Source organism: Xiphophorus maculatus, chromosome 6 (assembly GCF_002775205.1).
Source record: "Xiphophorus maculatus strain JP 163 A chromosome 6, X_maculatus-5.0-male, whole genome shotgun sequence".
Taxonomy (NCBI): Eukaryota; Metazoa; Chordata; class Actinopteri; order Cyprinodontiformes; family Poeciliidae; genus Xiphophorus; species Xiphophorus maculatus.
Window position 1 is genome coordinate 8,886,205 of NC_036448.1, and position 16,396 is coordinate 8,902,600.

The following is a 16,396-nucleotide window of genomic DNA, read 5'->3' on the forward strand; positions in this document are numbered from 1 at the left end:
CATTATTGAATAAGGTGTCATCTTAAGATTGAGGGTGAAAATAGAGACAATCAAGGTCATAGTCACTGTAATTTGACGTCTCACCTTAGTTAAAGTTAATATGTTCCTTTATCTGCCAGATAAGCCTGTTTCTAATATTCAACAAATTCAAACTCACTGGTTTGTATTTCGCTAGTAAGTGTGAAATGGACACGTTTCTGACAAGTATAAGACGAGAGGAACCGTCCAGCTGTGGAGGAAAAAAAAGCTAAGAACTCACGGAAAACTAAAATAAGGAAGTATCAGACAGCATTTATGCTAATATAATGGAGTAATTATTGAATAGTGAGTAAAAGTAAGTAAAAAAATCTAAAGGTTTATCTGTTTGATCATGTTTTGTAGCATTGTCTGTGGGTTTTTGCAAAGGGCGTCCTCAGCCAGATGGCTTAATGTTGTTTGGGAGCCTCTGATCTATATAACAAATAGTTTCTTTCCCTTTAAAATGTATTGTAGACCACAGATATTCCTATGACTTTAGTCATAAGGACAGTGGTACAGTACCTCCCGGTATTTACATCTCTGGAAAACTTTCATATGTTATGTTGTCAACCTCAAATTTCACCGGTTGAATTTTAATTGACTTCCATCTGAAAAACGAATGAGACAATCAGAAAACTGTACAATGCATTTGTATTCAGAAACCTAAACCTTGGTCCCGTTTATCAAATTCAGTGCAACTATAGAACAAAACACTGTAAAAACACAGGAATCTTAACAAGTGGTGTATCACTGCTCTAGCTTATTGTGCAAGTATACTAATGCACTTTGAATAACACAAAACCAACTCACAGGTAGCTTTTCAGCAAGATATAGGAGAGCTTGTTTTAAGTCAATAAGTCATTGATGAAAAAGTACAAGTTCTGGTCAAAGCTGATGGGAAGATGGATGGAGATAAACACAGGTCAATCTCTGAATAAAAATAAACAGTTTGAGTTTGCAAAAGTCTGGTTGGAGGTTCACTTAAAGCCGATTGAGGATTTGTGGCGAGATTAGAAAGTGAGATTGTTCTACAAAAAATAAAAATAAAATACCGAAGGAGGTTGAATGCATATGCGTGCTCCACTTTCCACGTTTTCATTTGTAGAAACAAGGATGTGCCTTTTTCCTTCTGCTGTGCAATTATGCAGTGTTTATTTATCAAATAACTATGCTAATGAGTTTAGCCTGTAAAGTGACAAAGTGGGGGAAAAAAAGTCCCACAGGCATGAATACTTTTGCAAGACACGCTACAGTATATCTGGCAAACAAAACCAGACAAACGAAAACGTTGCCTCATAGTTTCAATGTTAATTTATAACTCTACAGTGACTGTATTATTCTATGTTCTGGTTCACCACCAGCTTATTTTAGAAAAACAAACGCTACGTTATGTATTTCTCTGCCACTCCACATTTTCCTGAACCATTCCCACGTTGTTTAGCTATTTCATAATGTTCACCATCCTGACCAACTGTTTCTTCATGGCCATGTCCGATCCGCCAACATGGACCAAATACCTGGAGTAAGTAAAGCTTTATCTCTCCCCGCTTAACGTGTTTTTGTTTCGTTTGTTCATCCCAAACGTTGCTAATGCAGAGTTGCCGGGGTCTGTTGCTTTGTCAGAGACTTCTGCAGAATTACTGGAAATGTGAGTATATGTAGATGTGGTGCATGTCGTGTTCCTTGTACTCTGAACACAACGTCGGCATGCCGTGGAATGAGAAGAGCCTTGAACGTGTTTCAAGGACCTTCTTGCTGTGCATGACGCGAAAGATTCAGTGGAAACGTTCATCGTCGGAGGATTTCTTACGTTTTTGTTGCAGCTTCAACAATTATACGAAACTTATTTTGAGAGAAAATGTTTGATTTCTTCCCAAGGAATTGGATAAAAATAGATCATTTGCAAATATTATAAAATGCATACAAAAAACAAGAGATGCTAGAAATGTCCTTATACCCACATCTTTGGCAAAACCTAAGGCTAAAGGTTTCAACGTCTTATTGATTCATCCTCTTTCAGCAACAATCCCAGTGTTGGGGAACAGAGAAAACTAGTGGATTTGAAAGTGAAACGTGCAAAGGGTTTTTTGTAACTGAATGATCATCTATCACTTCTTGAAAAAAGTGAAGTTTGTCCTTTTTGGTCTTTGCCAATGTTGAAAGTTTTTTATCAAACTTCCCTGCCAGACCAGAGGATGGTGACAAAATCACAGGTAACAACTATTGGTGACCACAAAACCCTCATTAAAATACACGAAACTCTTGCATTTATTAATTTAAACTTTTTATTTTTTTAAAGTTGAACAAAGCTACTAAGAATTTTTATTGATTGATTTTCTGTTTTTCCCAGGGCTTAAACATTGTCTGTCTTAGCTAGGTCTTATTTTCCCATCGCACACAGGCACTTTGTTGAGATTAAACATTTTCAGATTGAGCTTTTTGGTTTGGTCTGGTGTAAAACAATAGCCTGAATATGTGTACATACTGTATGTCCGCCGTTGAAGGGGCAGAATCATGAGTTTTCTAGGCACTTTGTGCACAATCCAGTAGTTGACCCCCCATCTCTTTCACTGAAAGACGAATGCATCCTCCATCTTTACTGCTTGACGTCTCAGATTTGTAGATCCTTTTCCAGAAGGTTGTTGCTAATATCCTATCCGTATAAAAACAAATGCTGTGGATATCAGATGTAGAGTGAAAATGAAATCTTTAACAGGCAACACAAAAATGTATATCTTGTGCGGATTTAAATGAGCATTCTTTAAGTCATTAAACTTTACCTAGCTTAAAGTAAATTTACGACTAAATGCTCAGCTGCTGGAAGAGGCTTCATGCTTTCGCTGTATTAATACACTGCTGCTGCTCCTTGTTGCTGAATTCATATTCATGCCGATGACAATGTCCCATGCTGTCACTTTTTTTTGGTTTCAAATTCTTTCAGCATGTTATTCTTATCTTGCTCTCAGTTTGCCTGCTAAATCATTTCGCCGTTGTTATATTTCCACAGAAAACGTGTCAGTCCGCACCGCAGCTATTGTACTTCATTTTAAAGCAGGGGTTAATGTGCGTCTAGTGCCCAGAAATGTGTGTGTTCATCGTCCTGTTTCTAACGATTCCCAGGTACACCTTCACTGGCATCTACACTTTCGAGTCGGCAATAAAGATTTTCGCGAGAGGGTTTTGTTTAGTGCCGTTCACCTTCCTGAGAGACCCGTGGAACTGGCTCGACTTCATCGTCATCATCATGGCGTGAGTAGCCTGTTTCAAAGCAATCTATTTGATTTAGCTAAACTCCCTGAGACCAGTCAACTGTTTTGTCTGAAAACAGCAACACAAAATCACTCTTAATTCACCTAGCTGCATTTCCATTACAAATCTGATGACATTCCGCCAATATCGAAAAAGCACAATTTGCAGTAGCGGTGTTTCAAACATGACACAAACATGACAAGTTTGTTCACGTGATAAATCTTTCAAACCACGTCGCACCATCATGCTCCAACTACTTCTTGTCCGATTCCTCGTCTTTTCTATCGTTTCCAAAAGTTTGAAAAGTTACTTTGAAGATGGTTGGAAAGTGCTTGAATTTTACTGTGGGAAAAATGGACGAACCCTTACTTTACATCACGGCTGTTGTAACTGGTAACAATTCATTTTAATAACTTTGAGCCACACTTTGACAAACTGAGGCAACCAGAGAAATAATAAACTCATAATGCGCTCCATCTTAAAGTTGTACCTGTCTGTTTGTGCTGCGATTATAAACTTTTGTGATCTAAACTCTCCCTCCTCTCCTCTCCTCTCTTTTGGCACCAAACTCCAGATACGTCACTGAATTTGTCGACCTCGGGAATGTCTCTGCGTTAAGAACCTTCAGAGTACTGAGAGCTCTGAAAACCATCTCGGTCATTCCAGGTGAGGCAGCCTGGAAAACGGCTTCTTTGTTTCTAAAGTTACACAGTAAAAAACGAGCAGCAAAATTTTGGTTTATTTAACAAATTATAGAGAAATAAATGACAGTGTTCATTTAATAAAGTCATATTCTTATCATTTTATTCATACATTCATAAATGTCAGCGTTCCCAACTAAATGTTTTATTTGAAAGCTAAGTGTTGAGATTTCAAACTAACATTTTAGTTTGAAAGCTAAATATTTACCTCAGTCTTAAATGTTTAATACAGAACAAAATATTTAGCTTGTGAATTAAATATTGAGTTGGGAGCTACATATTTAGTTTAAATTTAAGACTGACTTTAACATTTAGTTTGGAACTAAGTATTTAGCTTGTGTACTAAATATTTATTTCAAAAGTTTATATATCTAACAATATCTAGTTTGAAAACTAAATATTTAGTTCCCAACTACATATTTAATTTAAAATAACTAAGCACTAAATATTTAGCTTTTAAATGAGTAGATGTCAAAGCTTAGTTTGGATCTCTGACATATACAAATGTATGAACAACATGAAAATATGACTGAACAAAGAACCCATCTATTTCAATACAACAGGCTAAATAAACTATAAAAATTTTGCTGTTAATTTTTTAGCGTGTAAATTTACAAACGCCACCCCATCTCTTCTCAGCCCTGCTTTTAAAACTTTCCACACTGCATAAAAATCAGCACCGGCCGTCTCTTTTTTTTCTGTGTTTCCTGCTCCATGCAGGTCTGAAGACCATTGTGGGCGCTCTGATCCAGTCTGTGAGGAAGCTGGCCGACGTGATGATCCTGACCGTCTTCTGCCTCAGCGTGTTCGCCCTCATCGGGCTGCAGCTCTTCATGGGTCTCCTGCGACAAAAGTGCGTCCGGAACCTCGATCACTGCATCAACTCCTCGTACACCCCCAACACCACCTTCATCTGCAACAACCGGACCTGGAGTTCGCCGGACGACTTTCTCACCAACGAGGGTCAGCCTTAAAGGACTGTAGCTGCGTTTCCATTACAAATGTGCGCAAATCTTGCTGATAATCTGCTTATGTCAAGAAGCACAATTTCACAAATGTTTTTATTAAATAAGAACTGAAATTAAAATACAGGCAAATAAGCTTGTTCACGTGATAAGTTGTTAAAAATCATGGCAACGATGGATGTAAACAGTTACCAGAGATGTAGTCATATGAAACACCACTGAGGTCATAAGTGTATGAACATTTCGCTTTACTTTGACGAGTGTTCAACAGGCAAACAACGTGTAAAGTACTTGATGTTTACTTGTTAAACTGTCACGCGTAATTAGTGCATAAACAACGTTGACATCACATCAAAAATGTGTAAATTAAGTGTTGACTGCGCTTTTCATTAAGGTGCAAAAAGAGCCTGTTTATGTCTCTTCTGGACAACGTCACATCCTGGCAGTCTGAGTCACGTCTCTTCTCATTGGCTGTTTCAGATCCTCGGCCAAACCACCAACATGCACTGTAGACATTGTTTACGCGTTAACCATGTGTGACATGTTGACGTGTGTTCGACGCGTCAACATCACATACTGTAGACGGTATTTGCGCGTTGTGTATGTGTCAAAGTAACACAAAATGTACACACGTTTATGACCGCATTGGCGTTCCATAGAAAACTATCAGGGGGAGACATTGGCGTCTCCTTGGAAGCGGCCACGTATGCGGTGTTTTGGGGAAATGCAGTCTTTTTATGAACTGTGCGATGCTGTGTGAGTTCTGGTGGATCAAGCAGCACATTGTCTGAAAAACAAAGCAAAAACAAACCATCATCTTCCAACTACTTCCTACTACTTTGTCTTCTTTGTGGTTTTTGCCAGTAGCAGCAAAAGACTGTTGATAATCCAGCTATTTTCGCGTCACATTAGTGACACAAAGAAGTGTTTTCATTGCAGTTTTGTGAAATACCCCTGTTTCGATATGGCCGAAAAACCACCTCATTCTAGCGCAAGAAAGCTTTTTGGCGAAACTTGACTTTTTTTCAAAATTGACATGTTTCCGCTAAACAAATACATTTTTTGTAATTTCAATTTGTGAAATTCTATGGTTAATGGAAATGCAGCTATTGCCTGCTGTCTACAAGCACATCACACATGTCCACTGCTCTGCTTTCCCTGAACTGTCACTCCTCCTCCCTTAGATAATTTCTACAAAGTTGAAGGGCAGAAGGATGCTTTAATATGTGGATATGGAAGCGATGCAGGGTAAGTGAATCTGCGCTTATTAATAATCTGCGGGCTGTTACGTAATGTTGAAATGTTGACCGCCGTAATGGCTTCTGATCCCCTACATGCTGCTCTGTACAATAGGACACTGAAGCTCGGAGGCACTTTTCACATTGGCAGGAAAACACAGCAGTGGTTGATTTTCTGTTGGCTTTAACATTGCAGTCACTGTGGGGCTTAATGCACAGGGCTGTGATCTCATCAGAGGGACTGGCGTACCATGAGAGAAGCTCCATGTGGTGCGGATAATCACGTCAGCGCTGCCTTGACAAAGACACTCTGAGTTGGCAGCTGAAGAAGAGCTGTCATTACAGATTTTATCCCCCAGAAAGCCAAATACATATAATTAGGTTAACTGGAATTGATCAGAGCACTCTAAAATTATGTTTTCTTAGTGTTTAGAGAAGATCCTGTACTCAATACTGCTACTGATTTAAATCTAAAAGCGACATTTTACGTTACATAGTGGATCTCAGTTATTTCTTACCCTGTAGTTCAAGTTAATTTAATTAATCTAAATCAAATGTATAATTTATTTTTCCCTTTGAACGGATGACTGTTCCCAATCGAAGGGCAAATTTCATTTCGGTTGAAGTGAACTCTGGCGCAGTTTGAATTCATATGTGAAGGCCAAGCGGACTGCTCCAAAAGCAGGAAGCGACTTATAATGCAGAGTATTCTGGGTAAATACAACCAAAACAAATCTGCCAGAGGAGAAATGGCTCATGCTCTTTTTCCAAAGACAAAAGAGAAATCCTGCAATCACTAAAATCTGACGTCACTCCATTTTGTTTGCATTTCTTGAAGAAGAAAGTTGCGCTCATGTCTTCTTCTGAGGTTTTCACTTTGTCTCCTTTAGCAGTTCTTTGGTGCAGCGCCACCACAGGCGAACAGGTTTTTCACTAGTTTGGTTCGTTTGACACAATGCAGTGTCAAGCGAACATTTGACGCTGCAAACAAACATTTGCTACATGTAACAAATGTTGCAAACTTTGGTCTTCAATCGTACTGAGTCCACCAGATTATCAGGTGTGAAAACAGCCTAAATAATCTTGTAAATCCAAATGCTTTGAAACAAGAACAAGGCAGCAAATCTCCCCCTGATCCCGGTTTGAAGCATTATTGAGCTAAACATTTGTTGGATTGTGGAAACCTCTGACCACAACAGTCGCCCTTCACTAGGTGTTCAGATGAAAACCAGGATGATAGTGCTTTGGAAAATTTAGTGAGGATGTTTTTTTCAGGCAGGTTGGTCTCTTTTGAACTTTTAGGATGGGTTTTGTTTGTGCAGAAAATGCACGAAGGCAGCTACTGTGTTTTTCTTGAAAGCAGTAAAAGTTGTTGGGTTTTTGTAGTGTCATGTTGTTGCAAAGATACATTTGAGTTTTTTTTGTGAAAATTATTGAATGTCTCTGGATGTTTGGGGTTTGGGTCTCCTCCATGCCTGCCTCAAAAAACACTATTGAACACATGCGGTGATATTTTTATATGTGGATAAGTTACATGTTATGTCTTTCTGTGAGTGTACACTGCAAAAACACAAAATTATACCAAGTATTTTTGTCTAGTTTCTACTGCAAATACTTTGGTACACTTGAAATAAGACAAAATTAACTTACAAGATAGAGGAGTTGGTTTTAAATGAATGATAAAAAAAAAAGATTTCCACTGGCAGATTATTTCACTTATGGGAAAAATGTTTTGTTATAAGTAAAATAATCTCCCAGTGGAACTAATCTGCTTTCAAATGTTATTGATTGAAAACATTCTCCTATATCTTGCTGAAAAGTTACTTCTAAGTTAGTTTTGTCTTATGTCAAGTGTGCAAATATGTTTGCACTAAAAACTAGTCAAAAAATTACTTGGTGAGGTTTGGTGTTTTTGCAGATTCCTAGATTTCTTTGTCTTTCTCTTCATCCATTTTCCTTTCTTCTATTCTTCTCCTTTCCTCCCTTTGTTTTTTGTCCCTCTGTCCGTTGTACACTAATAAAGCTAAATCTGATTTGAATAAAGTTTTATTAAAACAATGCGGTCAAGTTTAGCATCACAGCAAGAGCTGTGTTGCCACGGACACGGTGGAGGTAGTTAGGCGCATAATTATCCTGCATCAGAGAGCAGCCACCCTGCCGTTTTTAATCCCCCTTGGACGGCAGCCTCCCAAAAAACACAGGAACTTAATCTCCTCGAGGAGGAAAATCTGATCCTGTAATTTCTGTTGAAGTCAGAGTGAAAAGAGAGGAGGGAACTTTGGGTGGAAGTGATGTCATTAAGCCTTTTAAATAGCAGGCTAGTGAGCTCAAACTAGACATTAAAGCTAAATAGCTGAAGGTTTTGTTTTTTTTACCAGTCATGGTGATTGTATACCTTTTTGTCAACTAGTCTTGTTATCTCACTTTGATTTCACTGTTGCCTTGTCATCAAAAGTGATGTTGCATTTTTTTTCTTGTATGTCCTTGCCATTACACGGCTTCCAAATGAGATGACACAGAATCACAACATGGATGACAGATTATAGGTCAAAAGGGCTACAAGGTAGCTTATGTGTTTGTTTGCAAATTATGTGGCAGGCTTTTAACTTATGCGCCGTTTCTGCTGGAACGTTGTGCGGCGGACTGTGGAGACAGGCAAGATACTAAGCAGGTCAGGACGGAGGACGTAAAACACAGAGGATGCTTAATCTTTTGAGTGTATTCCAACAAGTAATCCCTGAGTAGATTTCCAAATTAAAGCTCTGGATACGTTATGATGACACACACTGTCACACACATGCGCAGAAGCAGGCACCGCTGAGCGGTCAGACACACAGGACTTGTGCTAATTCAAATTCTACTTTCAGCCTGGTCACTAAGTTTGTTGTATATTGTTTGCCTTTAGAGTTGAGGACGTTTTGCCATCAGTCCTGCTATTGTGGTTAGGCTTGTTCTTAACCTCTTGCATCTCAATGCCCACTGGGCAGTCAGGATTATTACTGATTGAACTCACATTTTGAACTTTTGCCCTTTTGCCTAGCGTAGAAACCCAGCACTTAAGCTGTCCTCAGGAGAAACGGCAATTTTTCTTCTGCTACTCCTTAAATTATATGAACTGTAAGATTCTGAGTTGATCTCCTGGAATAAAAAATGAAAAGCATGTACAGCAGCCACACCAAAGATTATCAGAGTTTATATAGTTGTTTTGAAATGCAAACTGAAAAAAATATGACCCATCCATTCATGCGCAAGTCATCTTCTTGGGCATGAGTGGACGTTTAACCTAACGTGAGCATTACAAATGCGCGGACACAAAAACACAATTTCACAATTGCTGTGTTTCCATTAAAATCGCACAATCATGGGATACGTCATTAAGAAAACCACCGCCGCTCCATCATCCACCCACTTCTTCATGGCGTCTTTGTCGTTTCCACCAGTAGTAATATCCGGTTGTTTATGACACGACTCGTGTGATTTGAAAAAAAGTGTTTCCATGGCGGTGTTGCGAAATTCACTCATTTGACACAGCCAAAATATATTCATCGAATATTGGAATATTGGAATAAACAGGAGACTCGGTTGAACAAGGCGTCTGGTACAGCAAGGCGTTTCCAGCCTCACACAGACATCGCCGCCCTTGACGTTAGTCAGAATTCCCGCTTAGCAGCCTGGTGAGACCTGCAGCTGTTCTCACAGCCGTGCTGTGCCGCCCAGATGTTGGCCAGCCATTATGAAATTATTCCCCTCTCACATTGACATGGAAGTGCAGCTTGTTCTCTGCTGCAGGACTTAAATATCTGCTGTAACGCCACTGCGCTAACAATGAAGATCAGGGATGGAGGCACGGAGCCAAACATTTTTTGAGGCTGTTATTTGATATCCATCTGGCTGAGTGTAATCTCTTTAACTCGGGTTTATTTTAGAGCTTCGGTCTGAAACAGGTTTCAAGTGCCGTATTCAGTTGGGAGGGGGATGGTGCTAATGGAGCTGCATCCACTTACTGTACCAAAGATAAATAACAACATGTAGATATGAGAGGTGTTTTTAACCTGAGTGACAACAGAGCTGTATTTATCCTGCCTGCTTCTAATGTTTCAATCCTGTCATTTCATAATCTGTCTTCTTCTTCTTGATTTTATATCCGTCACAGGAAGTGCCCGGATGGATTTGATTGCCTCAAAGTGGGAAAAAACCCAAACTACGACTACACCAGTTTTGATACCTTCGGTTGGGCTTTTCTGGCACTTTTCCGACTCATGACCCAAGACTATTGGGAGGAGCTCTTTCACCAGGTACAGTGGGTTTTAATTCATACATAAATCATGTTGAAAGTTTTCTGGTCATTTTCGGGAATGGATTCGATCAAAGGATATTGGTGCTTTAGAACAACAGGGGGTAAATCAAATTGAGAATCTGAAAGTACTCGACAATATGTTGTCCAGTTTCACTGAGCTTGAATGTATTGTCAAGAAGACTGAACAAAAACTATTCTTGCAAAACTGGTAGAGACATATCCTAAAAGATTTGCGACTATAATTGCGGCACAAGATGATTCCCCAACATATTGACTCGTAGGGTCCAAACGCCACAATCTTTATTTGAAATAAATAAATAAAATTGGGCAGCGTTTATTGTCGGTAAAAGTAGGGATTAGCTCTTATCCTATGTGCATAACCATGTAACTTTACTGTGTGAATTTTCCTCAGACTCTGCGCTCAGCAGGAAAAACCTACATGGTTTTCTTTGTGCTGGTGATCTTCCTTGGCTCCTTCTATCTGGTGAACCTGATCCTGGCCGTGGTGGCCATGGCCTACGAGGAGCAGAACCAGGCGACCATTGCTGAGGCCTGGCAGAAAGAGAGGGAGTTCCAGCTGGCCATGGAGCATCTCAGACGAGAGCAAAGAGTAGGTGCAAGATTCTCCTTGTGTGTGTGTGTCCTTGTTTTTGATGTGATGTAAGGACCACATTTCCAAGAAATACTGTACTGTGAGGAATGTCTGCTCCATATGGGGCCCAAAGCCAAGGCCCCATAAGAAGAGGTGTTGTACTTGGGTTAAGGGTAAACTTTGGAAGGTGTGAGTAAGATTTGGTTAAGGTTAGGATTAGGAATAAACTACTAATGAGTAGGCATAAATGCAGCTACTGAAAGGAGTAGAAGTCAATACAAAGCCTTCAGTTTGCATAGAAGTACAAGGATGTAGGCTTGTGTTGGCGTGTTGGGGTGTGTGTGTGTGTGTGTGTGTGTGTGTGCTTTTCAGCTTTAGATTATAAATTACTCTGTCGCATAATTTCTGTCTGTTTGAAGTTGGCAGCCAAAAGACAAGCACAGGAGACCGACTCCGTTGTGTCGCCGGAGTTATCGCCATTCTGTCTGAAAGCAGGAAGTATACGCCGCAGCAGCAGTAGAAGAAGAAGATCTCACAGGACTCTTTCAGAGGAGACAGCAGCTGAAGCTGCTGAGGAGAGGCTGGAGCCAGTGGATGAAATTGTGGTACAACAAACAAGTTTCACCCAGTTGTTGAGGTTGTGCCCTACATTAGCCAATGACTTCCTCCTGTTTGTCTCTCTCTGCAGCCTCCTCTGTCCCCTCTGCCAGTCCACCCTCTGCTGGCCACGCTCTCCTCTCACCCCCTCAGCACCAGGAGAGCCAGCCAGAACAGCATCTTCAGCTCCTTCCGCCCTCGCAACAACTCGGAGGCTGACTTCGCAGACGACGAGTACAGCGTCCACGGGGACGTCTTCAGGAGTCGTGCCAGTTCGACCGCAACGCCCTGGAAGAAGAGGACAGGCAGCGTTAGAAGCCACTGCTCCCAGGTGTTGACCCCCAGCCTCAACATCAACGGACGACTCAACGTCTTGCTGGACAAGAACGGCATTGCCACCATGGGTCTGCTCACCCCGACGTGCATGCCGGCTCACAGCATGGAGAAGTTCAAGGACGAAACAGTAAGTGTAGAACAGACAAAATACCCAGGTGTTTCGCATTAAATGGGAGAAAATAAGGCTGAAAAGATTAATTGTCTTAATCACGATGAATGAAGATCAATTGATTATTGGAATAACCATCAACTTGACTGATTAGAAATTGATTAATTGCAAGGTTTCCCCCAGAAAACTTGCTAAGCCCGGTGGTTGGGCGCTACAGCAGTCATTCATTCAGCAGCCCGTCGAATTTTTGAGTTAAAAAATGTTTAAAGTTGTCAAGAAATTTGAAAATATCACTTTATAGTTATGTATTATTGAAAAATTGGAAGATTAATACCTGAACACCAACTATAAAGTCTTTAAAAAATGCAAACATTTCAAAAAGACTTAAATAAATAAGCAATGTTTAGCCTGGTGGGGGCACAAGTAAAGCCTGGTGGCCCGCCAGGCTTAAAATACACTGGGGAAAACCCTGAATTGTTAACTGGAGTATTCACACGCCACAAAAGGTAATCTTCTGAATAAACAACATATTTGGAGGAGTAACTCTACAAAATAAATATACATTTTACAATTAAGATAAAAACACCTTAGTCTGTAAATGTATTTTACCCAAAACTCCTCAAGTGGCATAGTTTTATCTTCACCTGGTTCAAATTCACCAAATGAATCCTATCATATTGCATTTTGAGCAAAAAAAAAATTTATTTTCTTATTTAAAAAGAAATGTAATTATTTATTTGCATATTTTAATGTATTTTTAACATCACATAAAAAAGGGCATAAGTGCTTAAATAACAAATCTGTAGAATGTGCCAGTTTTCTATCCGATTAATCAATTGAATAATTAGGAGAACAATCAATTACGAAATTGTCAGCTAGAGCCCCAAAAGAAAACAAGCTTAAGTATCGACCAAAACAATATATCAGACGACATTTATTTATTTCTTGTCTGCCAGAAGCCATGCAGTGGAGCGGACCCAGCTCCCAGACCTCTGCTGCAGCCTTCGCCCAGCGTCACGGAGCGGTGCTCTGTGCGCAGGAAACGAGCTCACAGCTCCTTCAGCTTCTTCAGCGACGCCATGGAGGGTGGGTCCATTTCATCCCTCGAATAATATCCAGGAAATTAGTGGAAACAATTACTTCATTTTTTTTTTTTCACCTGATTCGGGTTTCTCCTTGCAGAGCTGGAGGAATCGAGGCAGAAGTGCCCCCCTTGCTGGTACGCCTTCGCCAAGAAGTATTTAATATGGGACTGCTGCCCCTGGTGGCTGAAGTTAAAGGAGTGTGTGAAGTTCATGGTGATGGATCCCTTCCTGGATCTGGGGATCACCATATGTATTGTGCTGAACACTCTGTTCATGGCTCTGGAGCATTACCCCATGACTGATGAGTTCAACACCATGCTGTCAGTGGGCAACCTGGTAAGAGACTCTTCAATGATAGGAACTGGAGCATTTAGCCCGCTTTCCCTCAAGTGCTGTCAGGTGGTACGTTAGCAGAGATGAGCTGGCTGAAGAGGAAAATGGCTTTTAAACTGTTATTGTATTTCAACAATCGACGAGAAGGATGGGTTTTTTTTTAGCTTTTAGACTGATGCTTTGTCAAAGGTTCTGTTGTTGAGACATTTGCCTGGTGAGAAGCAATGTTTCATCAGGAAATGGTGGGCAGATTTTGTGTATTTGTGTTCTGAGTTTGTACAGTAAAAGTTAATAATACTGTTATTGTCCACTCAAGTAGGGGTGGGTGATGTCCAGTGTAAAAAAAAAGAGACTCTACGGTAATATACGGGCAGCTGTGGTTGCCAGAATTTTACAGTTTGTTTTTTTTAACTGTAAAATTTGAGTTTTAACAAGATATTTTGTGGCAATATTGTGATAACGATAAAAGTGGCCTTGAGAACCAATTTATTACTTATATGACACAACCCCACAAACACAAGCTAATGGATAATCAACGAGGGACTAAAAGCCATCATTTGTTAAAACGACTTAAGCATTGTAAACATCACAGTTGGCTATTTGATGAACTTTAAAACGTCCTTATTTTTGAATGGAGCACACAGAAACCAATGTTTATTTACACAGGAAATGGCGGTCTGGATTGTTGATCCTCATAACTTTAGAAATTTTGAATTGTTCCTTTCCTGTTTATTTTGTTCAGGGAAGTAACTTAATCCATTTTTATTCACTGTATGCAATTCTTGGGTCGCAACGTTTTAAAATTGCACAATTGATTGGGCCTTAAAACCTAAAAAGTAAACATTTTGTAGTAATTGATGAGGAAATAGTTGTATTTTTAGAGGTAGATGAGAATGAAAGGATTTCTAATCCAACATCATTCCTCTGTGTATTTTAAAGAACTATTATGCTGATATGATATAGAACAAATTCTTTCCAGGTTTTCACAGGGATCTTTACAGCTGAGATGGTGTTGAAGCTCGTTGCCCTGGACCCTTATTACTACTTCCAGCAGGGCTGGAACATCTTCGACGGCGTCATCGTCTGCCTCAGTCTGATGGAGCTGGGCCTTTCCACCGTAGAGGGACTGTCTGTCCTGCGCTCTTTCAGACTGGTACAAGAAACCTTCAGCTCTCAGAATGTGTTGCCTTGTTTCGCTTTGCATTGTTAGGATTGAAAACACAAGCAAGCATATATCTATTTGTTCTTTATTCATCAGCTAAGAGTGTTTAAGCTGGCAAAGTCCTGGCCTACTCTCAACACTCTCATCAAGATCATTGGGAACTCTGTGGGCGCCCTGGGGAACCTGACGCTGGTGCTGGCCATCATTGTTTTCATCTTCGCCGTGGTGGGCATGCAGCTGTTTGGCAAGAACTACCAAGACTGTGTGTGTAAGATCGCCTTTGACTGCCAGCTGCCCCGCTGGCACATGAAGGACTTCTTCCACTCCTTCCTGATCGTGTTCCGGGTGTTGTGCGGCGAGTGGATCGAGACCATGTGGGACTGCATGGAAGTGGCTGGGCAGCCTCTCTGCATCCTGGTGTTCATGTTGGTCATGGTCATAGGGAACCTGGTGGTAAGTCACGAACAATTACTTTGTTCACCCAGTCTCGCACCTATTGAGAATAAACAATTCTGTTTTTGCTAGTTGCAAAGCTAAAGGAAATGACATGTTAGGAAACGCCTAGTGTGTTAGCCTCTTAGGCTAACAAAGAGAATGACTAACTTTTGCTTGATGCCATTTTATCCTGCTAGCTCCTAAAGGTAGCATGAGAAATGGACCAACTGCAGGGGCGCTTCCAGGAATCTTGGGCCCCATGACAAAAAATTAAATTGGGCCCCCCACGCAGCTGCTGTTACAATTTTTTGAGTCTATCTGACCCATCAAAAGCGCCACAATTTTAAAGGCTTGCAACTGCCTTGCTTTCTTTGGTCCAATACTGATAGTAGCACAATATTTACTGCTCATGAATTTTACATCCAACAGTAAATCCACATACAGAATGCAAGTAGGTTGCTTAAATTTTTTCTGTTAGTTTTAGATTACTGAAATGTCTCTCCCCACAAGTAACAGTCAAAAGCAACGTACAAAATATACATGAAGCAATCCAGACTTCTCAAAAAATGCTATGTAGTTGCATTTTATTCAAGATGCAGTATATAACTTTAATACAAAATATGTTTTCTCCATATTTGTTAAAGCTGCCACCATGTCAGATAATATGTGAAAACAATCAATCTTCTCCCTGACCTACTATTACTGGCTAAAGTAATGCAACGTTCTGACCAAAACAACCAATCAGAACCAGTAGGAGGGTCTTAGCGCTGTCAATCAACCTCATTCACTCACTGCTAAATGTGTTAACGGTGGAAAAACAGCTTATCATTACAGGAAAAATGTTTATCTGCCATCATTGGTAGCTATGCTAACTAGAATGAGCATTAGCAACAGGCTGCATTACCTGCAGCATAGCACAGAGCGAGGGGGAGGAAGGATTAGCAGCCATATGAGATTGTGATTGACAGCACTAAAACGCTCCTGCTAAGAAAAACAACTAACTATAAAAAATTGATCTTTATTTATTCTCAACACATCACTTCTTTGCTTCAATCCTGACGTCTCAGACATGTCGATAATAATCCATGGCAGACGTTTTTAGAGTTTTGTTCTCAAGCGAAAGATGACTTTCATCCATAGGTTACGAATTTCAGGCCATACTAGAGCGCTTTGATGGAAGCATGGTACTTTCATGTACAGTGGACCTGGGCGGTTTAGGAGCCGCAATTAGAAAAAAATTGTAAATACTTTAGATTACCTCTATAAATGCTTATGGCTG

General features: G+C 40.2%; 1 protein-coding gene across 1 annotated transcript in view; it reads left to right on the plus strand.

Annotated features, from left to right (window-relative positions):
* LOC102233709 (sodium channel protein type 4 subunit alpha B-like) overlaps nucleotides 1-16,396 on the plus strand; it is a 47,728-nt gene that overhangs the window by 12,229 nt on the left and 19,103 nt on the right. Inside the window, exons 4-16 of the mRNA XM_023335944.1 lie at nucleotides 1,451-1,540; nucleotides 3,139-3,267; nucleotides 3,842-3,933; nucleotides 4,689-4,931; nucleotides 6,118-6,181; nucleotides 10,325-10,466; nucleotides 10,881-11,078; nucleotides 11,480-11,665; nucleotides 11,749-12,120; nucleotides 13,059-13,188; nucleotides 13,285-13,523; nucleotides 14,500-14,673; nucleotides 14,779-15,135. Coding sequence (XP_023191712.1) covers nucleotides 1,451-1,540; nucleotides 3,139-3,267; nucleotides 3,842-3,933; nucleotides 4,689-4,931; nucleotides 6,118-6,181; nucleotides 10,325-10,466; nucleotides 10,881-11,078; nucleotides 11,480-11,665; nucleotides 11,749-12,120; nucleotides 13,059-13,188; nucleotides 13,285-13,523; nucleotides 14,500-14,673; nucleotides 14,779-15,135 — 2,416 coding nt within the window. The remainder of the gene's footprint in view (nucleotides 1-1,450; nucleotides 1,541-3,138; nucleotides 3,268-3,841; nucleotides 3,934-4,688; nucleotides 4,932-6,117; nucleotides 6,182-10,324; nucleotides 10,467-10,880; nucleotides 11,079-11,479; nucleotides 11,666-11,748; nucleotides 12,121-13,058; nucleotides 13,189-13,284; nucleotides 13,524-14,499; nucleotides 14,674-14,778; nucleotides 15,136-16,396) is intronic.